The sequence below is a fragment of the Podarcis erhardii genome, assembly GCF_964252035.2.
Source record: "Podarcis erhardii genome assembly, chromosome: 1".
NCBI lineage: Eukaryota > Metazoa > Chordata > Lepidosauria > Squamata > Lacertidae > Podarcis > Podarcis erhardii.
This window is the reverse complement of record NC_138497.1, coordinates 58,952,368-58,974,169: the sequence shown is the minus strand read 5'-3', so window position 1 is coordinate 58,974,169 and position 21,802 is coordinate 58,952,368. Positions and strand designations below refer to the sequence as shown.

General features: G+C 39.4%; 1 protein-coding gene across 6 annotated transcripts in view; it reads right to left on the bottom strand.

The window, feature by feature from the left end:
* The window catches only part of SHANK2 (SH3 and multiple ankyrin repeat domains 2), a 353,024-nt gene that overhangs the window by 147,566 nt on the left and 183,656 nt on the right, over nucleotides 1–21,802 (bottom strand). For all 6 annotated transcript variants that reach the window (XM_081833850.1, XM_081833852.1, XM_081833847.1 and 3 more), the window contains one exon: nucleotides 6,932–7,007. In XM_081833850.1, coding sequence (XP_081689976.1) covers nucleotides 6,932–7,007 — 76 coding nt within the window. The remainder of the gene's footprint in view (nucleotides 1–6,931; nucleotides 7,008–21,802) is intronic.

Below are 21,802 nucleotides of genomic sequence, written 5' to 3'. Positions count from 1 at the left end.
AAGCTCTTAAATGTGAAACTTTCTTAAAGAAACAAAAACACCAGGGAATGTTGAGGGAAATGGCCTAGAAACTATTCCTGTTCCAGGTAACTAAGATGATATTGCATAAACTAGTGTAACACTGATGCACTGTTCATTTGCACGCACATTTTAATGAAGACTTGTATATGACATAAAATTCTTAAGTACAGTAGAAAATAAGATTCCAGTTCCATTGAACAAAAAGGAAGAAGGAAGCTATGCTACTTATATGAACACACCTTACTGTTTCTTTAAGGCAAGTGTCACTAGCTGTGTATTCCAGAATCCAGCTTTGTAATTTTAGTTGCTAGCTGCCTACAGACAACAGCAATATTTAGGGTTGGCAATCTGCAGGGAAGCAATCCCAAACAAGCACATAGTTAAGATAAGAATGAGGTAGGCAGTCAACCTGTAACTTGTTCGGAATGAGTCAGAACAGAAGCATTACTGGACTAGGTGAAACCCTACTGAGCCTTGAGTTACCACATCCCTTCTAAATAGGCAGTTGCTTTATCAGCCTCCAGCAATGTGGTGATAGCATGACCCTGAAGGACCAAGTGCGCAGCCTGGGAGTCATTTTGGACTCACAGCTGTCCATGGAGGCCCAGGTCATTTCTGTGTCCAAAGCCTACCAGCTTCACCTGGTATACCGGCTGAGACACTACCTGCCCACTGACTGTATCGCCAGAGTAGTGCATGCTCTGGTTATCTCCCACTTGGACTACTGCAATGCGTTCTATGTGGGGCTACTTTGAAGGTGACTCAGAAACTCCAACTGATATAAAACGTGGCAGCTAAACTGGTAACTGGGAGTGGACGCCAGGACCATATAACACCGGTCCCAATAGGATTTTCACTGGCTCCCAGTACGTTTCTGAGCACTTTAAAGGTGCTGACCTTTAAAGCCCAAAATAGTCTTGGCTCAGTATACCTGAAGGAGCATCTCCACCCCCATCGCTCAGCCCGGACTCTGAGGTCCTCCTCCAAGAGTCTTCTGGCAGTTCCCTCACTAAGTGAAGCGAAGTTACAGGGAACCAAGCAGAGGGCCTTCTCGGCAGTGGTGCCCGCACTGTGGAACGCCCTCCCATCAGATATCAAGGAGATAAAGAACTACGGTACATAACTTTTAGAAGACATCTGAAGACAGCCCTGTATCATGAAGTTTTTAATGTTTGATGTTTCACTATGTTTTTATATGTAATGTAAGCTGCCCAGCATGGTTGGGGAAACCCAGCCAGATGGGAGGGGTAATAATAATAATAATAATAATAATAATAATAATAATAATAATAAATTCCTCCCTGGATGGAGGAGGTTATTGTGGTCCCCTCACTGCTGATTTTAGAAGAAAATACACTGCCATGTTAAAAAAAAAACCACACCAAATACATACATTGACGCTTATGCAGCCAAACCACATGATCCTATGATTACGAACGTCAACAGAATCAAGTTTGCTTATGAAGTTCACTTGAAGATTAGCCAGTGAAATTTTTTGGCCTATTTTATCTTCTTGTAGTTAAAGGAGGATGTCTTAAATGAGTAAAATATTTTTGACTGGATTTCTACTTCAGGAAAAGCTGAAACTGCTCCACAAACATGGGCTCAATAAGCTTCTGTCCAAAATAGGTTATTATAAACCAGCCTATAACCTGCTTGTCTTCACAAGGATAGTTTCTTGAGGTGCAATCACTGTCTCTTTAGGTGCTGATTGACTCATCTCCTATCCAAAGAAGCACTGGTCAGAACTGAATTCCAGTCCCTTGATTGACTATCCTAGATATAAACTAGAACATATTAGACTTCCTGAAAGCAGGCACAGGAGTGTAAAAGCATGCCATCAAAGTGATAAGAGTTGTAATTGGAAAATTCTCTCATCAAATTTATATCCATTATTACCAGATTTACACTGCCACTTTATTATGGACCATTGGAAATGGTCCTAGAGCCTGGCGTTCTAACCGAGTTCACAGAAATGAACTGGTGATCCTTTCTTTGAAGAAAATGATCATCACATATAATTCAACTGATTATAATTGAGCAGATATTATCTCACAAAATATAAAGAAAAGCAAGAGTGTGAAAATTCAGATAAAATAGCAAATCTAGAAAAAGGAGCATAAATAGATACGGAGAACAGATTTTAAGCCATATTTAAATAGCACCAGTTCTCTCTACAGGCATATCCCTATAATGTTGTATTGTAAGCATTCAGGTAGCATTTTATAACAATGCAGTTAGCAGATCCAAAAGCAGTTGTCCAATCACAAAATATAGTAGTAGTAATTACACACACACACACACACACACACACCATCAGTGTTTGAAACTCCCATTGTTCTAGGCGCATTTTGCGACAGGGGATTTCATTAGCGTGAACAGTTTCTGAGCCTAAGATTTCAGATTAAAACTGCAGAGTGGAAGGAAAGGAGGACCTTTTTCTTCCTCCTCATTTCCAGCTACTCTCTGAAGACTGGAGAAGAAACCCTCTTAAGAATATTAGGGGGGTTGGCAGGGGAAGGACTAGACCATTTGAAATATGAAGATAATATTTTAGGTGCAGTTCATTCGTTTTCAGCTTTGTATTCTTGTTATAAAAAAAACTCCTAGACATTCTGTTGTTGCACCTATACTGTAGGTTTAAGGTGCCTTTTAGCTCCTAGCTTTCATATCTCAGTTTCTAAACACTGTATATACCAGTAATAGTGATAGTAGCTAAGCCTATATTTTGACCCCCACTTTTGAAAAGTAATGTTTGTGTGAAAGTACACAAGCTTATATATTCACATATAAAAAGTACAAAAACCCGGATTCCCCTCTTTTCTTCCCATCCCCTAGCAACTGCCTTTGCTAAAAATAGCACAAATATCTTGAGAGACAGGGCACAGAGCCAGGTGGAAGTGTTAAGTCCCAGCTTCACATCCAACAAGTATGATATACCAAACTTTGGGATAGGGTGAAAATCACAGATTCAAAGGAGGCACTTGGCGACACTGACTGGAAATGGATTCAGTTAGACATTCACCTAGATTGTCTTCAGGATGAACAAGTCACATCTTCCTGTCCACATACTCAGGTACCCCAGGCTGAGACTCATCCAAGCATAAGTGAGAATGCTTCATTACAGTAATATTCTTCATTACAGTAATATGCATGCTCAGAGGACTGCCAAATGATGAGGTGTGTACAAATGGTAAATTAGTGAAAGCTGTGAAATTCCAAATTTTGTAGCAAAGGTATGATTGGACCCACCACCATCCACTCTCTGCTTAATGAGAATCTACTTCTGAGAAAGTTGTTTCTAACCAGGCAGGAGAAACTGCTATTTGTCAATATCTAATTTGGTTTTTGTATAAACCACCAGGTAATATGGAAAAAGGATGGCAGGAATCTTGATTACATGTAAGGGGTGGCTTGACTTACAGACAGGCCAGCTCATCATTACTCATTTTTGAACTGCATTTGGAAATGGTATGCAGCACACTCATTTTTTCCCCATCTTTTGTCACCCACCCAACCAGTCAACCACAGTGTTACAAAAGCATCACACACACCCCCCGGCCACTTTGACACAATTTAATGACAAAGATGATACCAAGTGATGTTCACATCAGCTTCAAAAGGTTTCTGGTTGTGTACACACCAGGTGTTGTTGATGAGATGGAGATGTTTTTACCCTATGCAAACATATTCACACCTTGGCTAGAGACAAATTAGGAACGGCTTAAGAACTCCAATCAGTGTGAAGCTGGTTTGAGAAACAACGCATCACACCGTAGTATTTTATAACCAAGTGCAAGGTACATATGTATTTTGGATAACATTGTGTAAACACTGCATAAAACCCCAGCACTGGAAATGCAGTGAATCCATAGTAATCGGGAGTGTGAACACAACCTAAGATGACACCAGTGGCAAACTTGAGTACAATTCCCTACATGCTTCCCACCTTCCTGTCCTAGCAATCCACTCCAATCATGTCACAAGATACACTGTCCTTTCTCTGCCCCCTTCTGGCCAAAGAAAAACAGCAGAAACCATTGAAATCCTTTACCAAGCTGTCAATAGCAGAACTGTATAGCACCCTAGTTCTGAGCATTGCACCTCTCTTGAGCATCAGGCCTCTCTCGAAGAAAGTCTTTTGCATTACCCTTATAACTGAGCAGGGTCTCCATACAGTCCAACAATAGAACAGTACTAAAACACTTCCTCCCAACTTAGTTTCAAAGAACTGACAGCATCTATGCTCCACCAGGCCCTAAATTATCTCATCATATAAAAAACAGCAGTGGCTGTACAACTCTCTGCAGTCATTGGAATACCAATTGTACAATTTTTCAATTGCCTTAATTTTAAAATGTGCAAAAGTACTAACTATCCAAAACAGGCTGTGGAAAGAGAAACATAATATGCAAGACTTAGAAAGAAACATGAGACAATCTCTCTAAGGAAACAAGAGCAGAAAACTGTATGACTTATTCACAGGTCCTCAGGTTCAAATACAAATATAGTACAATTTATTCCCCAAGATTCTAGACAATTAACAACAAAGCCTTATAACATTGGCTTCCCAACTTCCTGTGTCACATTTTGTTTGCACACCAAGTGCATTTTTGAAGAAATCACATGAAATGCAGAATTGTGTGCTCTTTTTAGGCAACAGCTACTAGTCAGAGAGCAGATTTGGGTGAAGGCAACAGCCTGTGAACAACATCATCCCACTAGTCCCCCTTCTGAAGGCTAAAATTGTCAATTAGGAAACTCCCCTAGGTAACTTGTTTTGCCACACATAAAAGTTCACCACTTTGGGGCTGGTAAACTGACTGCTCAAGTAGTCACACAGACCTATCACAGATTGTAATGTGTATCTCTTTTCAAACCTTAAGAAGCACCACAGATGAGGTGATTGGTACGTGAATAAACTGGCTGAAATCCAGACACTGCACATTTGCTCAGCATGAAATTTCTATTATTACCAGATCTTTATAGTGCAGTTTTGATAGCTCAAAACAGTGATTGTAATAACTTAGTGATGCTTGGAAATATCTGAGGGAATACTATAGGTGCAAACTGTCCCTCCAATACACAGTTAACAGTTCCAGGTAGCAGCAAATTATAATTAGCTCCCAGGGATTTGTTACTACAAATGGTAACAATGAGGCGTAAACCTGCCATTGTCTTACAAGAATCCAAGTTGTTGAAAACATTATATTATGCAAAAGGTGCCTGTATTAGTTTTGACATCTGGATCTCTTCTCTAAGATAGGAAATTTTACCCTGACAAGCTTTTCCTTGGCTTTCAATATATTTGAACATTTCTGCCTCTTTTCAGCAGCATATTTTTTCCATTTCTGTTGCCTCTCTTTCTAGATGGGAGGTGGCCAAAATTACATGCAATCAAACACTTAGTATATCTAGACACCCAGCAGCATTTGTATTGTTTTACATTCCTTTCATAATGCATAATATTTTGTTCTGTCTGCACCGCCCATGCAATCAGCTGATAGCCTTGAGGAGTTTCCACACAACGACTCCTTCTAAGCTGGTGTTAGCCAATTCAAAATGTTTCCATGTGCATGTATTTGTTGCTATTTTCTGCCAGAGTTGCCCACAGTCCCAGTTTCATGAAAGCCTCCACAGTCTGCTTTTGAAAGCACTGTCTTAAAGTGTTTGTTTCTATGTGCAAATGTTGCTGTTAATATATTTATTTATAAAAATGTGTGTACAGTCATACCTCAGCTCCTGAACACCTTGGGAGTCGAACGTTCCGGCTCCCGAACAATCGAAAACTGGAAGTGAGTGTTCCGGTTTTCAAATGTTTTTTTGGAAGCCCAACGTCCAGCGCAGCTTCCGCTACTGTTTCTGGTGTGTCTGCGCAATCAGGAACCAATTGGAAGCTGCTCCTTGGTTTCTGAACGTTTCAGAAGTCAAACAGACTTCCAGAATGGATTCCGTTCAGCTTTCAAGGTACGACTGTATACTGCAATTTCAGGAGAGGGGAATCAAATAAATCTACAATTATAGTACAATAAAAACCCACTGAAGGAAAATGTGACAAGAAATGCTTTGTTCAGCCCACCTGCATTATGCAATAAGCCACATGCATATCCTGTGCTCCAACTAAATACATATAGTAACAACTTCAGCTAAATTACAATTTGTCAAACAATCACTATTAATTTCAATTTAATTTACTCAAATACATGTGCGTCACTCAAGTTGCAGAATCTGAAGCACCTTCTCTTGCTTCTATTATTATGTAGTTGCTGCAACCCAAAAATACACATGTGAAGTAATAGGGACTAATCAATGGGGCCTCTTAGGCTAAGATTGATAGAATGCCAGCAAAAGAAGCATATCCTGCTGTACAGAAATGGAATTATTTCAATTGGCATTAGGATGCAAATCCAAAAAGGGGAACTGACAGAAGAGAAAAAACAAAAAAGGGAAGCATCTTGAGATGAAAGGCGAAACAATGGGAGTAGAACTGTAGGGCCTGTATTTTTGTTCCTCATATGGATTCCTACAGAGGAGCAACTTTCTTAAACATCCAACAGTCATGAGTAAGAGACCACCCAAAGATGATCCCCCAGACCTTACAACTAGAAATGACAATAGTGTGCCCCACAAGGCCTCAAGCCATTAATGCCCCGGTGAGGGAAGAGAGTGCCTTGATAACGCAAGTGCCTTGGTTCAACCAAACAAGACAATTTAGAGTACATACTGGGATAAATCTTTGTTTTCTTTCAAAAGGTGTTTGGCTGCTCTCTGTTCTAGTGAAAGGCATGATAGAACAAAAATAGCTTTGAGACAGAAGGGAAGTTGAGGGTGCTCACACCTTTTTGAACTCAGAACACCAAGCCAACACTTACAAAATATTTCAAGTATGAAAAAAAATGCAATCTCTTACCTTGAAGCATCAAAGCTGTCATATGATCCAACAGTATAGTGTCTAAACAATTTCTTTGTTCTGTCTGCTCGAGTTTCTGTTCAAAATGAAGACAGAATATACTTAATTAAAACTTTCAGTTGTCAAGAGAAATAATCACGTGCTCTCTTGTTTCATAAATTACCATTAAACTTTTTTCTTTTTATGGGGGTAGGGACTGGAGGGAGAGACTGCTGTCTTTTATCAGTGTTGTTGTCCCAATATTTACTTTTATTAATTTAGGCTCCTACAAATTCTACACTTACTTGTTTTTATAAATATTTATACAGAAATGTATAAAAAGAAATTCCAAATCATACTTAAAAATTAAATATGCAGTAAATTAATTCATGTCTGAGAGACATGTCATAACACATAAAAGGGAGCATTATTGTAAAATATCCTTGAATTTCTGACCCAAACTAGAGTGCACTACTCACAGCTTCTGTGTGGCCTGAACATTCACCACAGTCAAGGCAAAAGCCCAAAGGTTGGTTTTTAAGGCTCAACGGAGCTTGTTGTACAAAGGGGGTCCACTTTAGCATTCCCTCATCCCATACGACTCCTTAAAGCAGAGGTATGGCCTCTTATGGACTAGGTGGAGGATTTACAGAACTGTATGTCTGAGTCCAAGTGTTACCTTAGTTTGGGAAGGCACAATTCCTTTGCTCAGCAGCTTCCCTGTCCTTTGGGGATAGCTTTAAAATGCAGCTTTGAAGGCTTTTGCACAGCTATGTGTGAGTTCATATTAGAGTCCATGCCCTCCCCCGCAAAAAATAAAATAATGGAAGGAAGTTTTAGGAGCTGTGTGAAAGTGATAAGGCAACATGGTTATGCATGTCACATGCTGGTACACGTGCCACCAATATTAGTGAGGAGAGATCTCCCAGGGGAGGCAAGCTTTTTTCCTGAAAGCTCTTGAAGAAAGCTCATAAGTATCAGGCTAATTCTCAGCTGAGTCCAGCGGAGTTTGCCATCACTTGTTTTAAAGTGTGGAGTCACATAATGGCCAGTCTTTAAGGTGAAATCCCACTCACTCACCGTATTCACTCTGACAAAACCTGTAAACTCTAAAATTATTATTTGAATCTTTGGAGGAATCGGTTGCAGCAGCAAAGTAATTTCTAAGGTATGATCTCACCCTTCTATTATCGTACTGAAAGTGGGTGGGAGCAATCGCAACATGTAGTTAGAAGCAGTACTGCTCAGCTACCTAACATGTATAAAGCAAGCATTCCACAGTGTTAATTTCAAACTTCCTTTAAATGCATTTGCAGGACACTGTATATTACTAGCGGGGGGGGGGGGGGGCAGCAACACACAAAATCAAAGGGATGAGACAATAGTACATAGCTCTTGGACTCATAGTACATAGTACTTCCAATCTCCCTCATTAAATGGAGATGCAAAGAGATAATGAAGGGGGGAAGGGATGGAAATAAGGGAACTCTCTTAAAATGGAAAGCAACTTCAGAAACTGTGTGATATTTTTAAATATAATTTCTTATTAAGGGTTTTGGAAAAGGGCAGTGTTAAAAAATCATGACAAAGACATAGGAGAAACTCAAAAATCGCAACACAGTTAAGTCAAAGAAAAATTAAACAATGATCATTGCCTGTTCTAATTATTCCGTCTCTTTTCACAGGAGCATGAAGATGCAGGATAGAGTTCCAGAGATACCATTTCACTGAATTCAGATGTCAAGTCCCCCTCATGTGAAGAATTCCACAAGCTTGCGTATCTTGCTGGTGTATTTGGGGCCACCGTTCTCTCATTTACATATTTAATAAACTTAAACAAAACTGGATAAAATGTGCTCTTTTTTGTCATTTCTCTGTCAAAATGGACTTTTTGGGTTAGCGTTTCTGAGATAACTGGTAGCCATGCTTTTTTTCCCCATTCCAAATTCCTGCCTTGGTTTCTTCCAAGTACTTCCAAAAGTGTGTGACGGTCTTGTCATCAGCAGATTAGCAGTTAATTATTTATTCTTGCATTTTACATTTTGACCATACCAGGTATGGGGGTTGATAATCTATATTGATGAGTAATCTGGGGCATTTGTTCAGATAACTGACTCCAAAAGCCTGTTAGCAAAAATGCCTCAATGGAAAGGGTTAATAAAATTCTCATCCAGCACAAGTGCAATCATATTTTTGAAAGTACTTAAAGAGTAAAAACAAAACAAAACAAGAACAACATCTTTACAGGAAATAAAACCAAAATTAGAAAAAGCATAAACTCCTGTCTTCGGGATATATCCAATATAGTTTTCCCATTTGTGTAACGTAAGGACTTCCGCCTGCACAATGACACTTCCTTTCCCCCCCCAGCCACCCCCATCTGCTCCTACATTTTGTGAGTTTCAGTTTTTCTGGATTTTTTGGAAGAGGGAAAGGGCATGCTGTTGTTTAATTATAGCTACACTAGAATCCTGGATTGTCCCATTTCCATTGTCTTCCAGGAGTCTGGGGAAATTGAGCCAGATTGTGGAATTGTCAGCCTAGTAGGTTTTTTAAAAAATTGATGTCAGACATGTAATTACATTACCATAATCCTTTCCCCACCCCCACCTCACTCCAATTTATCCAGTCTGATGTCACATGATGTGTTAAGCAGCTGACCCACAATGTGATTCACAAATTCCCCCCACTTCTCTGTTTTCTACTCTTATAGCAAGTAAACAATATTCTGCTGCTCCTTGTTCCAACAGAAGCAGATTTCAGAGAAATTATTGTGAATAATGAGTAATTTACAATAGTATGTTGCTGGCTAAACATCTTACCAATACAGTAAGGACCACCCTAATAAATTCTCAAACACACTCGTATTAACCTATTGAAATCTAGAATACTGCTCTTAAAACACAGACAAGAGCATGCCATTCCTTTAGGGAAAACATATTTTCAACTTGAAAGGAAACCAGATTTACATCTTCAAAAGATACCTTAACTATATAGCTAAAAATGTACTGCTGTATTTGCTCCTGTTCTTAAATTTTGAACTCTTGTTAACCCGAAAGTTGGAATAGTTCAATGAGCAATTTCTGAGATGGAATAGTTATAGAAAATATTAAGCATAGCAAATGACACCCAAGGCTACCACTAACATTGAGATCTGTAGATTGTCTTGAAGTAATTTACTTGAGAAAATAAGGAGAGTTGGGGAGGGGTTTGTTTTCTTATTTGCTTTTTCCCTTTCTAGCGTTTGCACTGCAGTCCATTTCAACAGCTGTATGCTAGTCACCAAGGAAACTACTGTGGGCTGATCTTTGATTGGATATGTTGTCAGTGTTGCCAGAGTTGTGGGCAAAGTTTAGTGGAAGAATGCTACATACACTTTACAAATTTCTGCAGCAGGAAGCAGAATAATAAGATTGCCAAAGGTGAGGACGACGTTTTGTGTTTTGTGAATTCAGTGGGTATACACTATGGCACAGGCACACTTGGTTACTTCTGTATTGTACACATTTTGGAATAAAAGACTTCTCATCTCCCAGTTAGCATGTATATAGCACTCTGCATAATCCCTCATATCAGGATATCACACAAACAAGTACTTGAGAAGAAACTGTGTAACAGCAGAAGATGATTTATAGAATATTTTTGAACAAGAAACTGTGAGCTAAAAATAAAATAGATATATTTTCATTGAGTGGGGTGCCAAATGTAATGTACAACTGGTGGGTTAACATACTCCCACCACTTTCAACTTTCTGTGGCTACTGGACATGCTTAGTCCTCATTTGGTTATTGGGAAGGAGGAGAGTACTGCCTTTAGATTTGAATTTTAAAATGCAGCTTTTACATGCATACATGCATACACTACATGTATGTATGTATCACTACAAACTAACTACAAACTATGTTTTAAAATATAGTAATACATAAAGGTTAATTTTTTTATTTGCAAATGTAACAAAAATAGCTAATAAATAATAGTTCCTATGGTAGCAAAGGGACAGGGGTGGCACTGTGGGTTAAACCACAGAGCCTAGGACTTGCCAATCAGAAGGTCGGCGGTTCGAACCCCCACGATGGGGTGAGCTCCCATTGCTCGGTCCCTGTTCCTGCCAACCTAGCAGTTCGAAAGCACGTCAAAGTGCAAGTAGATAAATAGGTCCACTCCGGCAGGAAGGTAAACGGCATTTCCGTGCGCTGCTCTGGTCCGCCAGAAGCGGCTTAGTCATGCTGGCCACATGACCCGGAAGCTGTATGCCGGCTCCCTCGGCCAATAAAGCGAGATGAGTGCCGCAGCCCCGGAGTCGGCCACAACTGGACCTAATGGTCAGGGGTCCCGTTACCTTTACCTATGGTAGCAACAAACTATGAAAGCAACAACACAAAGCCCTAGTAAACTGGCATTAACAGTAAGACTTATTATATTAGCAACAACAGTGGGTTATGTGAGTCCTTCTGCTGGCTAAGAGACGTATACTGCAAGGGTGGAAGGACAAACATCCACCATCTCTCTCCTGGTGGCTTGAAGATCTCACTGCCCTTTCTACATCAGAATGCACAGTTTATAACCATCAATTTCATTTAGGTACCTATTTGGACTGCCTGCCCCATCTGCCCCTCACCAGGACCATTCTCTAAATAATAATAATAATTTTATTTATACCCCACCCTCCCCGGTCAGAGCTGGGCTCAGAGCAGCTAACACCAGTAAAATTACAGTAAAAACATAATTGGGGGGCGGGGCGGGCAGGGGACAATTTAAAATACAGGTTAAAATGCAATTTAAAATGCAGCCTGATTTTAAAAGTAGCTCATAGATCAAAACCATAAGGGGAGGGAAACATAAGGGTCAGACTGAGTCCAAACCAAAGGCCAGGTGGAACAGCTCTGTCTTGCAGGCCTTGCGGAAAGATGTCAAGTCCCGCAGTGCCCTCTTGTGACAGAGTGTTCCACCAAGTTGAGGCCAGTGCTGAAAAGGCCCTGGCCCTAGTTGAGACCAATCTAACGACCTTAGGGCTTGGGACCTCCAAAATGTTGTCATTTGTGGACCTTAAGGTCCTCCGTGGGGCATATCCAGAGAGGCGGTCCCATAGGTACGTGGGTCCTAGGCCGCATATCCATTGCCGGAAACTGCAGGAGGGGGGAGTGATTGCTCTCTGCTTGGGTCCTGCTTGCAGGTTTCCCGCAGGCATTTGGTGGACCACAGTGAGAACAAGCTGCTGGATTAGATGGGCCATTAGCCTGATCCAACAGGCTCATTTTATGTTTTCTACCGCACAACACCGTCACATCTGTAATTAAAGGAATATGCATTACACATCCCATCCACTCACTCAGTCGTTCCTTCTGCAAATACTGGTGTAGTGGAAGCATTATCACTTCAACATCAATCTGAGGAGCACTAGCCCATTTGCATATGCTAATTGGTATGTATAGATGCAAATGGTAGCATCTATACATATCAATTAGAAAATAAAAAAGAAGTATCAAAAGAAAACACAAATTCTGCTGCTTGCTGTCAGAGCTAAATCTGATCTATAAGGTGCCAAGAGTATTTTCCGGGACAGGACACTGTATGTGAATTGGACTCCCTACCCTACCCACAAACAATTGGGGAAAACTGCTGTTTTCATACATATCAAAACTAAAATGTGTTTTCTAACATCTAACATGAGTTCATTTGCTCTCGGTCATTCTGTGACACACCCGTCCCCTCCGCTTGCCATGTGACTATTGCATAAGTCAGGGTTTCACTGGCATTGCTTTACTATGTGTCCAGCCACCTTTTAAGGAAAGCTAATATTTTAAATAAAAAGCTTAAGGGTTTTTTTTATTTTGAGAGAGAGAGGGAGAAGCAGGAGATCCAGAATACAGAACAAAACACTTGGTGCTTTGGGATAACCCAATAATGTCTTTGCTGAGCATGCACTGTATACCTTTGCCACCAGTTGTTCCCATAGCTTTAATGGGGCAAGTAAACCTTAATAACTTTTGAATTTTTGCTCAAAATTTTGCCAAACCAGAGAAAGTGTGCCTTCATTGACAAGCCTGAATGAAATACATAGATCGATTTCAATAAAATGGAAAAGCAAAATGATACGCCTATTAAAAAAAACAAAACTAGGGAGAAGAGCTCAATGTGTCAATTTTCACCATTTTGTACCTGTGGCGATTTTTATACAATCACTTTGAAATTTGGTGCATTTGTTACCTTATCAGGTAGATCATATATGTCAGGTGGCATTTTATAAGCTGTAGAATTTTGAGACTTATAATAATGTATTTTTTTACAATTACCCGTATTTTTCGCTCTATAGGACGCACCTGACCATGGGACGTACCTTGTTTTAGAGGGGGAGAACAAGAAAAAAAAATCTCCCCCTCTCTGCTCAGTGCCCCTTCAGCGAAGCGGCAGGAGAAACGGAGCCCCTTCCATTTCTCCTCCCGCTTCGCTGAAGGGGCGCTGCGCAGCTCTCCCTCTCTGCTGAAGCCGGGAGAGTCTTGCTCTCCCGGCTTCAGCAAAAGGAACCCGAAGCCTTTGGAGCATAGCGCGAGGTCCCGCTGCACTCCAAAGGCTTCAGGCAGCTATCCCTGAAACCTGGAGAGTGAGAGGGGTCGGTGCGCACCAACCCCTCTTGCTCTCCAGGCTTCAGCGAAAGGAACACGTAGCCTCCGGAGCGCGGAGGGAGCGCTCCCTCTGTGCTTTGGAGGCTTTGTGTTGCTATCGCTGAAGCCAAGGAGCCTGCATTCGCTCCATAGGACGCACACACATTTCCCCTTAATTTTTGGAGGGGAAAAAGTGCGTCCTATAGAGCGAAAAATACAGTATTTTCTTTTACTGGTTGCCTTAAGTAAAGGGGGCTTTTAATATCCACAGATTAAAACCATAATTATATTAATATATTAAAATTAGATTACACTTGCTACTGCAGAAAATGACATAAAACACTAAAAGAAAAAAACAGTTTGAAAAATTAGTTTCCATGGAAAGCAAAATGCATTGGACAACTTCCAGTGATGCCTACCCATTTGCGGAATGGTATTTATGCAACAGGACTTCTTTCCCCACTGCGACAGCCCTCCTTGTGCCGTCATAGTCTGCTCCAGAGGGTCCCTTAACCCTCTGGGAAAGACACAGGGGGCTGCAGGAGGGGAAAAAGTCCTATTGTGCATACAGCTGCTTGATCACAACATATTGGATCTTATATATTCCATTCAGTTTAACTTTCATATGGAGCAGTATGAATGTTATGTGGCCAAATGGAACAGAAGTTTGCAAATAGGAAAAACAAATAAGGTATGGAATTTTGTATTCTTGAAACTTTTGCCAATTTATAATAACCCTCAATATCCGAAACCGCTGACATGATAGTGATACAATGGCATTTACCTTATTTGAAATGGCAGCAGAACTACAAAATTAATCATGGCAGACACTAGTGTTACGCAAGAGATAAAGGTGATTTTTACCATTTGTAATGGTTGTAGAGGTTTTAATTTTGGGGGAAACCAAGATGAAATTTATGAGATTAAAATAATCGGAGATTATCTAGTCTGTCTCATTAAATCATGTTTAAATTGATAGTTCCATAAAAATGCATGTATCACTGCTGTGCACATTAACATCTGAGAGGCTGACATTAATCAGGCAATGTGAAATGAAAACAACTTATTATAGTTCATTTAACTGCTTCCCAAACATCACCAAGACAATATCATTGTATAGTGGGCTTGGAAATCAACTATTTATTGTATTTCAAGTATAGATAATCGGTTTTAGAATGTGTGATTAGCATTTCAGGGGTTTTTTTTTGTTAAAATGTTTTTATTTATATATACAGAAAGTTTACAATTTTTTTAAAAAAAGAAATCCAGAGGCAGAAGATCATTAAGTGAGAATTTTTAGGTCCTCTTAGAATTTCACAAGTTCATGCTTTAATGTAGGAAAATATATACAAACTGCATGTAGAATGCATGTAGATGGAATCACACCTGCATTCATTGTGCTGGAAACCATGGCTGGCTGTAGCATTCAGTATGAGTTATGTAACGAAATAGCACAATGAAATGCCACCACAGAGTGAGTTCACATGTTGGAAAACCCAGCAATTCTCTGTGCGCACGCAGCAATGAACAAAGGAAGCAGTATATGACTCAAGCACACACAGTCCATCTGAGAACATGATTCTGGATATCATACGGATAACAAGGTTCAACCCCACCTAATTAGAAGAATTCTGTCCTATCAGGATTTCTCCCAAGAAGGTGGAGAAGAGAATTTGCATTAGAAGGCATCTATTTTGACTGGTAATTTTCACATTAGCTCTGCTTCTGAAGCAATTTATTGCATACAATACAATTTTCAGCACCCTAAAGTTTGGTGCGGAAAACCAGATGAAACTTTGCTTACTTTAGAGAAAAAAACTATTCTACAAATAAAACGCTCATACTTGAGAAGGGTCGGTCAGAAGTGCACTTCAATATATAAACCTTGGGGTACACACCTATCTCTTATTTTATTTTCAGCACACTGAACTGTGCCTGAATATGGCACTTAACTTTTATGTTGCTATACAAAAGAATAATGCCATCTATCAGATATGAAAATGAATGGCGCCTGCAGATTCAAGGTTAACTCCCACTATCCATTCATTTTTTACATATCATCCATGACTCTACTAACTGTCATACTTTCACAGTGAATGGCCAATTCACGCTGATAGCATCCTGTTATCTCCAAATCCAATATGCCTCAAAGTGAACATTTTAATTATTCCACTGACAACAGTCCAGCTGAAGTGGACAAGATACCCAAGTCTTGTCTTCTGGTGAGAAAAACAAACAAAGCAAATAAAAGGGGAAAAGAACAAGGAAGGGTTGTTATTTAGATATAAAACAGAGTATGGACCAGGTAATTTTAATTTTACATCTTCCTCCTCATTGCTTAATTTGCAATAAATGCTACTGTCTGATTAGGATACCAACAATCAAAATTTCATTTTTACCACTAATCATACTTTAAAATAGTGGCGGAATCCATTATTTTACTACACTGACTGTATATGGTTGGTTATATGAAATATTGGAAGGGGCTCATATCTATAACACTTCAAATGATTTATTGTGAAATGCATATTCAAGCCATGGATCAGAGAAAGTACAATAGTAGATGTACTGGCTCCTCCCCCTCATCACCACTCCAAGCACAAACTTACAATCTATACTACATGTCAAAATACCTTCTAAACTCTTATTTTCAAAATAAGATACAGCATGAGACACTACTGCCTGCAGGAGGCAATGAAAATGTCACCTATGCATTCAAGAATTTGCCATAATATTGGGGATAAAAAACAATGAACAGCAGTTTTCTCAAAATGAAAAGCCTCTTTAACATGAATTTATAATTACAAAGCTGTAAAGATATGTATAAAAAATAGTAAAAATGTATCATATGTATCATACGCTAATCAAACAACTTGTTTTAGGAAAGCTAACATTAGAATATTCATTAGCAATTCTGCCACAAAGCTGCACTCCTTGTATAAAATCTAAAAAAGATGTCTGAAGCAATCTTTAAAGGAACTATATAGCTAACATGATGACATAGCTACTACTTAACTGATTAGTGTTCAATAATTTTTCCATTAAGTATATTAAATGTAAAGTTTACTGCACATTTACAATGCAATCCTATATATACTCAGAGTTAAGTTCCATTGAGGCTTAGTGCCTGTTAAGTGCTATAGAATTGCATCCTTAGTTATAAATACATATTTAACAATCATTATGGTAGTTTCCTAAGATTGTGAAGCTACATTCTGATGTGCAATATATTGCTGTCAATGCAAGGATTTCTAATTTTTGTTGACTTCAAACTCAGTAACAACTTTCAGACCCTGCCAGTATTATAGAACTATGTCACAAATGCAAACACATTTTGTATTTATTTTCTTTAGATTTTCATCAACCAAAAACATCGTAAGACTGTTGCTCTTTTATAATCTAGAATACTCTGAAGTTAAATCAGACAAAGAAAAATTGGTTCACGTGAATAATATAAGCACTGGTTGGGGGTGGGGAGAAAATGGTCCATGTGACAACTGAGATCTATTCAAAAGTGACAAACCAAACATGAATACTTGCCTATACTTCTGAGTTGATTAACGTGTCCTAGATAACTATGTTTCACTCAAAAACAGATTGTCATAACTAGCCACAAACAACATATTAACAGTTCTTTCCAAAATTGTGATATCAAAAATTTTAAACATAAATGTGCAAAACTCTAAAAACCCTCAGGTTTTTTAAAAAAGAAAACACACCCTTTTGTATTTTTAAACCTATAAAATATTCTATAGTTTTATTTTAGATTAGAAGCAATTATACCAAATAGATACAGAACTATGAGTCCTATCCTATACATGCTTACTTGACAGTAAATTAATTTAAGGCTGTTGGCATTAGAATGCAATAATATACGAAACATACACAGTAGAGGTGTATGAAATTTTACATCTAATTTTTAGAGCACCTCTCCACATTTAGACCACATAGACACACACATACACTTATACTTTTCAAAGTTACACAATACCTCCAAAATGCACTTTCTTCTTGAATCTTGAATTTTCAGCCATGATTTCTAACCTAGATGTAACCATCTCAGTTGCATTTGTTGTGTATTTGCATCACCATCAATATACAAAACCACATTTCCTAGGTTTCAAGTTACTTGAACTGAGTTTTTCAGCCCTATTGTGAATATAGGAATTCTTTCAAGTAAAAAAAGGCTGTTTTAGAAAGAAGGAAAAACGTCTTCAAACTTTTAAATCCATCTTGATACTGACTATGACAAGGACCTTCAGAGATCAAAACAACCTTAAAGCAAGTTGTTTTATACAAGTTGTATGCTCAGCAATAGACTCCATATCCCTCTAGTTTCACACTGTACCATTGGATTTTTCTCCCTCTTTTATTTAAGGTTTCCATGGAAATGCATCAGTCACTAATCTAAATAAGTGCGGGTGAAGGACGCCTGAAAACCTAGAGCAATTACGCATGCCATTAGAGAGGAAAAAGAATGATTCAGCCCAGCTGTACTGTGTTACTAATAGCTATCGTTTCTACATTTTGGTTGCTCGACGCCAAACAAAATCTGCTCTAGCAGCTTTGAAAACCCACTCTGCTTGCCCTGTCTCTAACACGCCCATAATAAAAATAACCTTGATGAGTGCATGTTAGGAGTTAAAGCACTTCAGATGCAAATCCTTTCTCCTCCCACAAATGCCAAATATGCTTGTTTTGCCAGGGCTGTAACACTGTATGTTAATTTCCTCCAGAACATGAGGTTATTTTCAATCCACTAGTACTACAAGAAAGGAGGTGTTTTCTTTGATCTGCATTAAAAGATCTCCAAGCCCTGAATTACAGCCATTTAAATATAAAAAAGCTGAGATGCAAAGGATGTCATTTTTATTAGTTAACCCAATTTCATTGTCACTGACTGTATCTCAGCGTAATATAGTTGAGCTATAGTATCCAATATATTTTTAGTACAAGGGCATAGGAGTGCTTCCTCTGATATTTGATGGAGAAAAAGAAGTATATTCCTTTCATTAGAGCAGATGTAGGAAACCTCTGGCCCTCCAGATACTGCTTAACTGCAGGCACAGGCAAACTTGGCCCTCTAGATGTTTTGAGAATACAATTCCCATCATCCTTGACCTGTTAGCTAGGGATGATGGGAATTATAGTCCCAAAATATCTGAGGGCCAGGTTTGCCAATGCCTGGCTTGACTACTACTCCCATCAGTGAGCATGGCCAAGGCCAGGGACGATGGGAGTCGTAGTTCAGCAACCTCTGAGGGTTCAAAGGTTCCCCACACCTGATTTAGGTGGAAAAATCAAAATTGGAAACAGTATTGTTAGATCCTAAAACTAAGAATTTGTCAAGAATGTATAACTTGCTGTTGAAATGGAATACACAGGATGAAACGGTTAAATCTGCTATGATTAAATGGGCACAAGATGTTGGACATAACATTATGATGGCTGACTGGGAACAGTTATGGACCACTGGCATGAAGTTTACGGCATGTAATGCCTTAAGAGAGAATATAATGAAAATGATGTACAGGTGGTACATGACACCAGTTAAGCTTGCAAAAATTTATCATCTGCCCGATAACAAATGTTGGAAATGTAAAGAGATTGAAGGTACATTCTTTCACCTTTGGTGGACGTGCCCAAAGATTAAGGCCTTTTGGGAGATGATCTATAATGAAATGAAAAAGGTATTTAAATATACCTTCCAGAAGAAACCAGAGGCCTTTCTCTTGGGCATGGTCGGCCAATTGGTGCTAAAGGAGGATAGAACTTTCTTTATGTACGCCACAACAGCAGCAAGAATACTTATCGCAAAGTATTGGAAAACACAAGATCTACCCACCCGGGAAGAATGGCAGACGAAGGTGATGGACTATATGGAACTGGCTGAGATGACTGGCAGAATCCGAGACCAAGGAGAAGAGTCGGTGGAAGAAGATTGGAAAAAATTTAAAGTTTATCTCCAGAAATATTGTAAAATTAAGGAATGTTAGAAAGATGTTGGAATAGAATTATCTGGTTTTAGTAGAAAAGATATAAAGGATTAAGTAAAAATAATTTGGTGAAAGAAGAGAATGCAAAATCACAATATATTAAGATAAACTATTAAGATAAAAACAAAGCTGGAAAGGATTTGCTGAAATATCTAACTGAATTAGAATACAAAAATGGGAGGTGTGAGGAGGTCAAGGAAGCAAATGAATGAAAGCAAGTGATGTAAAGGTTTGATCTGGTGTGTTTTTTTCAATTGTTTGTATTTTTTCTGCCCTTTCTATTTTTCTTTTTTTCTTTTTATTTTCTCTCTTTGTAATCTTTAAAATTTGAATAAATATTATTAAAAAAAAAAAAACAAAGGTTCCCCACACCTGATTTAAGTGTTTAAGGCAGAGCTTTCCACTTTTCATGTTGGTGACACACTTTTTAGATATGCATCGTTTTGCAACACAGTAATTCGTTTCTACTAGCAAACCGAAGGTTAAACTAACGCAGCAGATTGTCAGTGCTTACAACTGAGTTCAAGACAAATGGACAAACGAAAATTGTCATCCAACACAATTGTGGCACCAGGTGGGCAATCCCACCTATTTGTCAAAGCTGGCCTGTTATCTCCACCCCTGGCTTATAGTATCCTAGAGGGGACTGGTAGGGTGCTTCTCATGCATTTTTTAAAAAAACCTCCTCTCCTCCCTGCATCATATGCAGAATTGTCAGAAGATGTAAAAACTTGTTTTTCTCCCTTCACACTCTCTAGAAACCTCCTCACCCCATAATATATACAGTGGTACCTCGGGATGCGAACAGGATCCGTTCTGGAGCCCCATTCGCATCCAGAAGCAAACGTAACTAGCAACGGCACCTCTGTGCACACATGCGTTGCTTTTTGCTGCTTCTGCGCATGCACGTGACGTCATTTTGAGCGTCTGCACATGCGCGAGTGGCTTAACCCGGAAGTAATGCGCTCCGTTACTTCCAGGTTGCTGCGGACCGCAACTCAAATGCGCTCAACATGAAGCATATTCAACCTGAGGTATGACTGTAGTTTCTTACCTACTCATCACCCTCAGCTCTCAAGGCAGGCTACAAAATTTTTAAAATGCAATATTAGAAATAATTATTTCAGAATTAGAATCAAGTGTGTTTTAAAATATATATCTCAGGTGTCAAAGGACAGGGTAAACATGTGCATTTTAGCACTTCATAACAAAGTATGTTAAGGCTTCAGGAGCATGGGAATGAAAAGTTGTGTTTTATCCCTCCTTATCCCTTCCAAAGAGGGACGCGGGTGGCGCTGTGGGTTAAACCACAGAGCCTAGGACTTGCTGATCAGAAGGGCGGCGGTTCAAATCCCCATGATGGGGTGAGCTCCCATTTCTTGGTCCCTGCTCCTGCCAACCTAGCAGTTCGAAAGCACGTCAAAGTGCAAGTAGATAAATAGGTACCGCTCCAGAGGGAAGGTAATCGGCGTTTCCGTGCGCTGCTCTTGTTTGCCAGAAGCGGCTTAGTCATGCTGGCCACATGACCCGGAAGCTGTACACTGGCTCCCTCAGCCAATAAAGCGAGATGAGCGCCGCAACCCCAGAGTCGGTCATGACTGGACCTAATGGTCAGGGGTCCCTTTACCTTTACCTATCCCTTCCAAAAACATCCCACTCCTGAACAGCACTACAGTGCTTCTATTCAACACCAGATTCAGATATGCTTGCTCTGCCTAAAAGCAAAACACCAGAATGGTGGCAGGCCATATCTAACCCCCTTTCCCAATTAACTCTTGTGCAATCTCACCACACTTTCATGTGTGCCTCCACATTCCTATAATTTCCCCAGCAAAGTCCATTTGACCTATTATTTTTTCCTCCATTGCCCAAGCTGACAATACCTTCTTGAGCTCTAGTTATAGAGCTTCTCTCAGTGTAATCACATATGCCAGTCTATTTCATAGAATTAAAATATTCCCACATGTAATGAAATGGAACCAGCCAAGTGTGGCAAATAGGTTACAAAACCTTTATTGGCCTGAACCAGAACCAAAGGAATAACTTCACTGACAGCTGAACTCAAATTGAAATTAAACCAAAATTTTGCAGCTTGACTTCCTTCATTTGAGGGTTTCCTATAAGTATACTAGTTAAGATTTTATATAATTTGAACAATAAAAAATAGGCTTGATAACTTATACTAAGGCTCATTAGGGCTCTTGAGGCACTGCCTTTATGCAATCAGCTAGAAGAACTGAAAGAGTGACTCAAAAAAGCACTTAATATAGTACTATTCCCCCCCCCCCGTAAC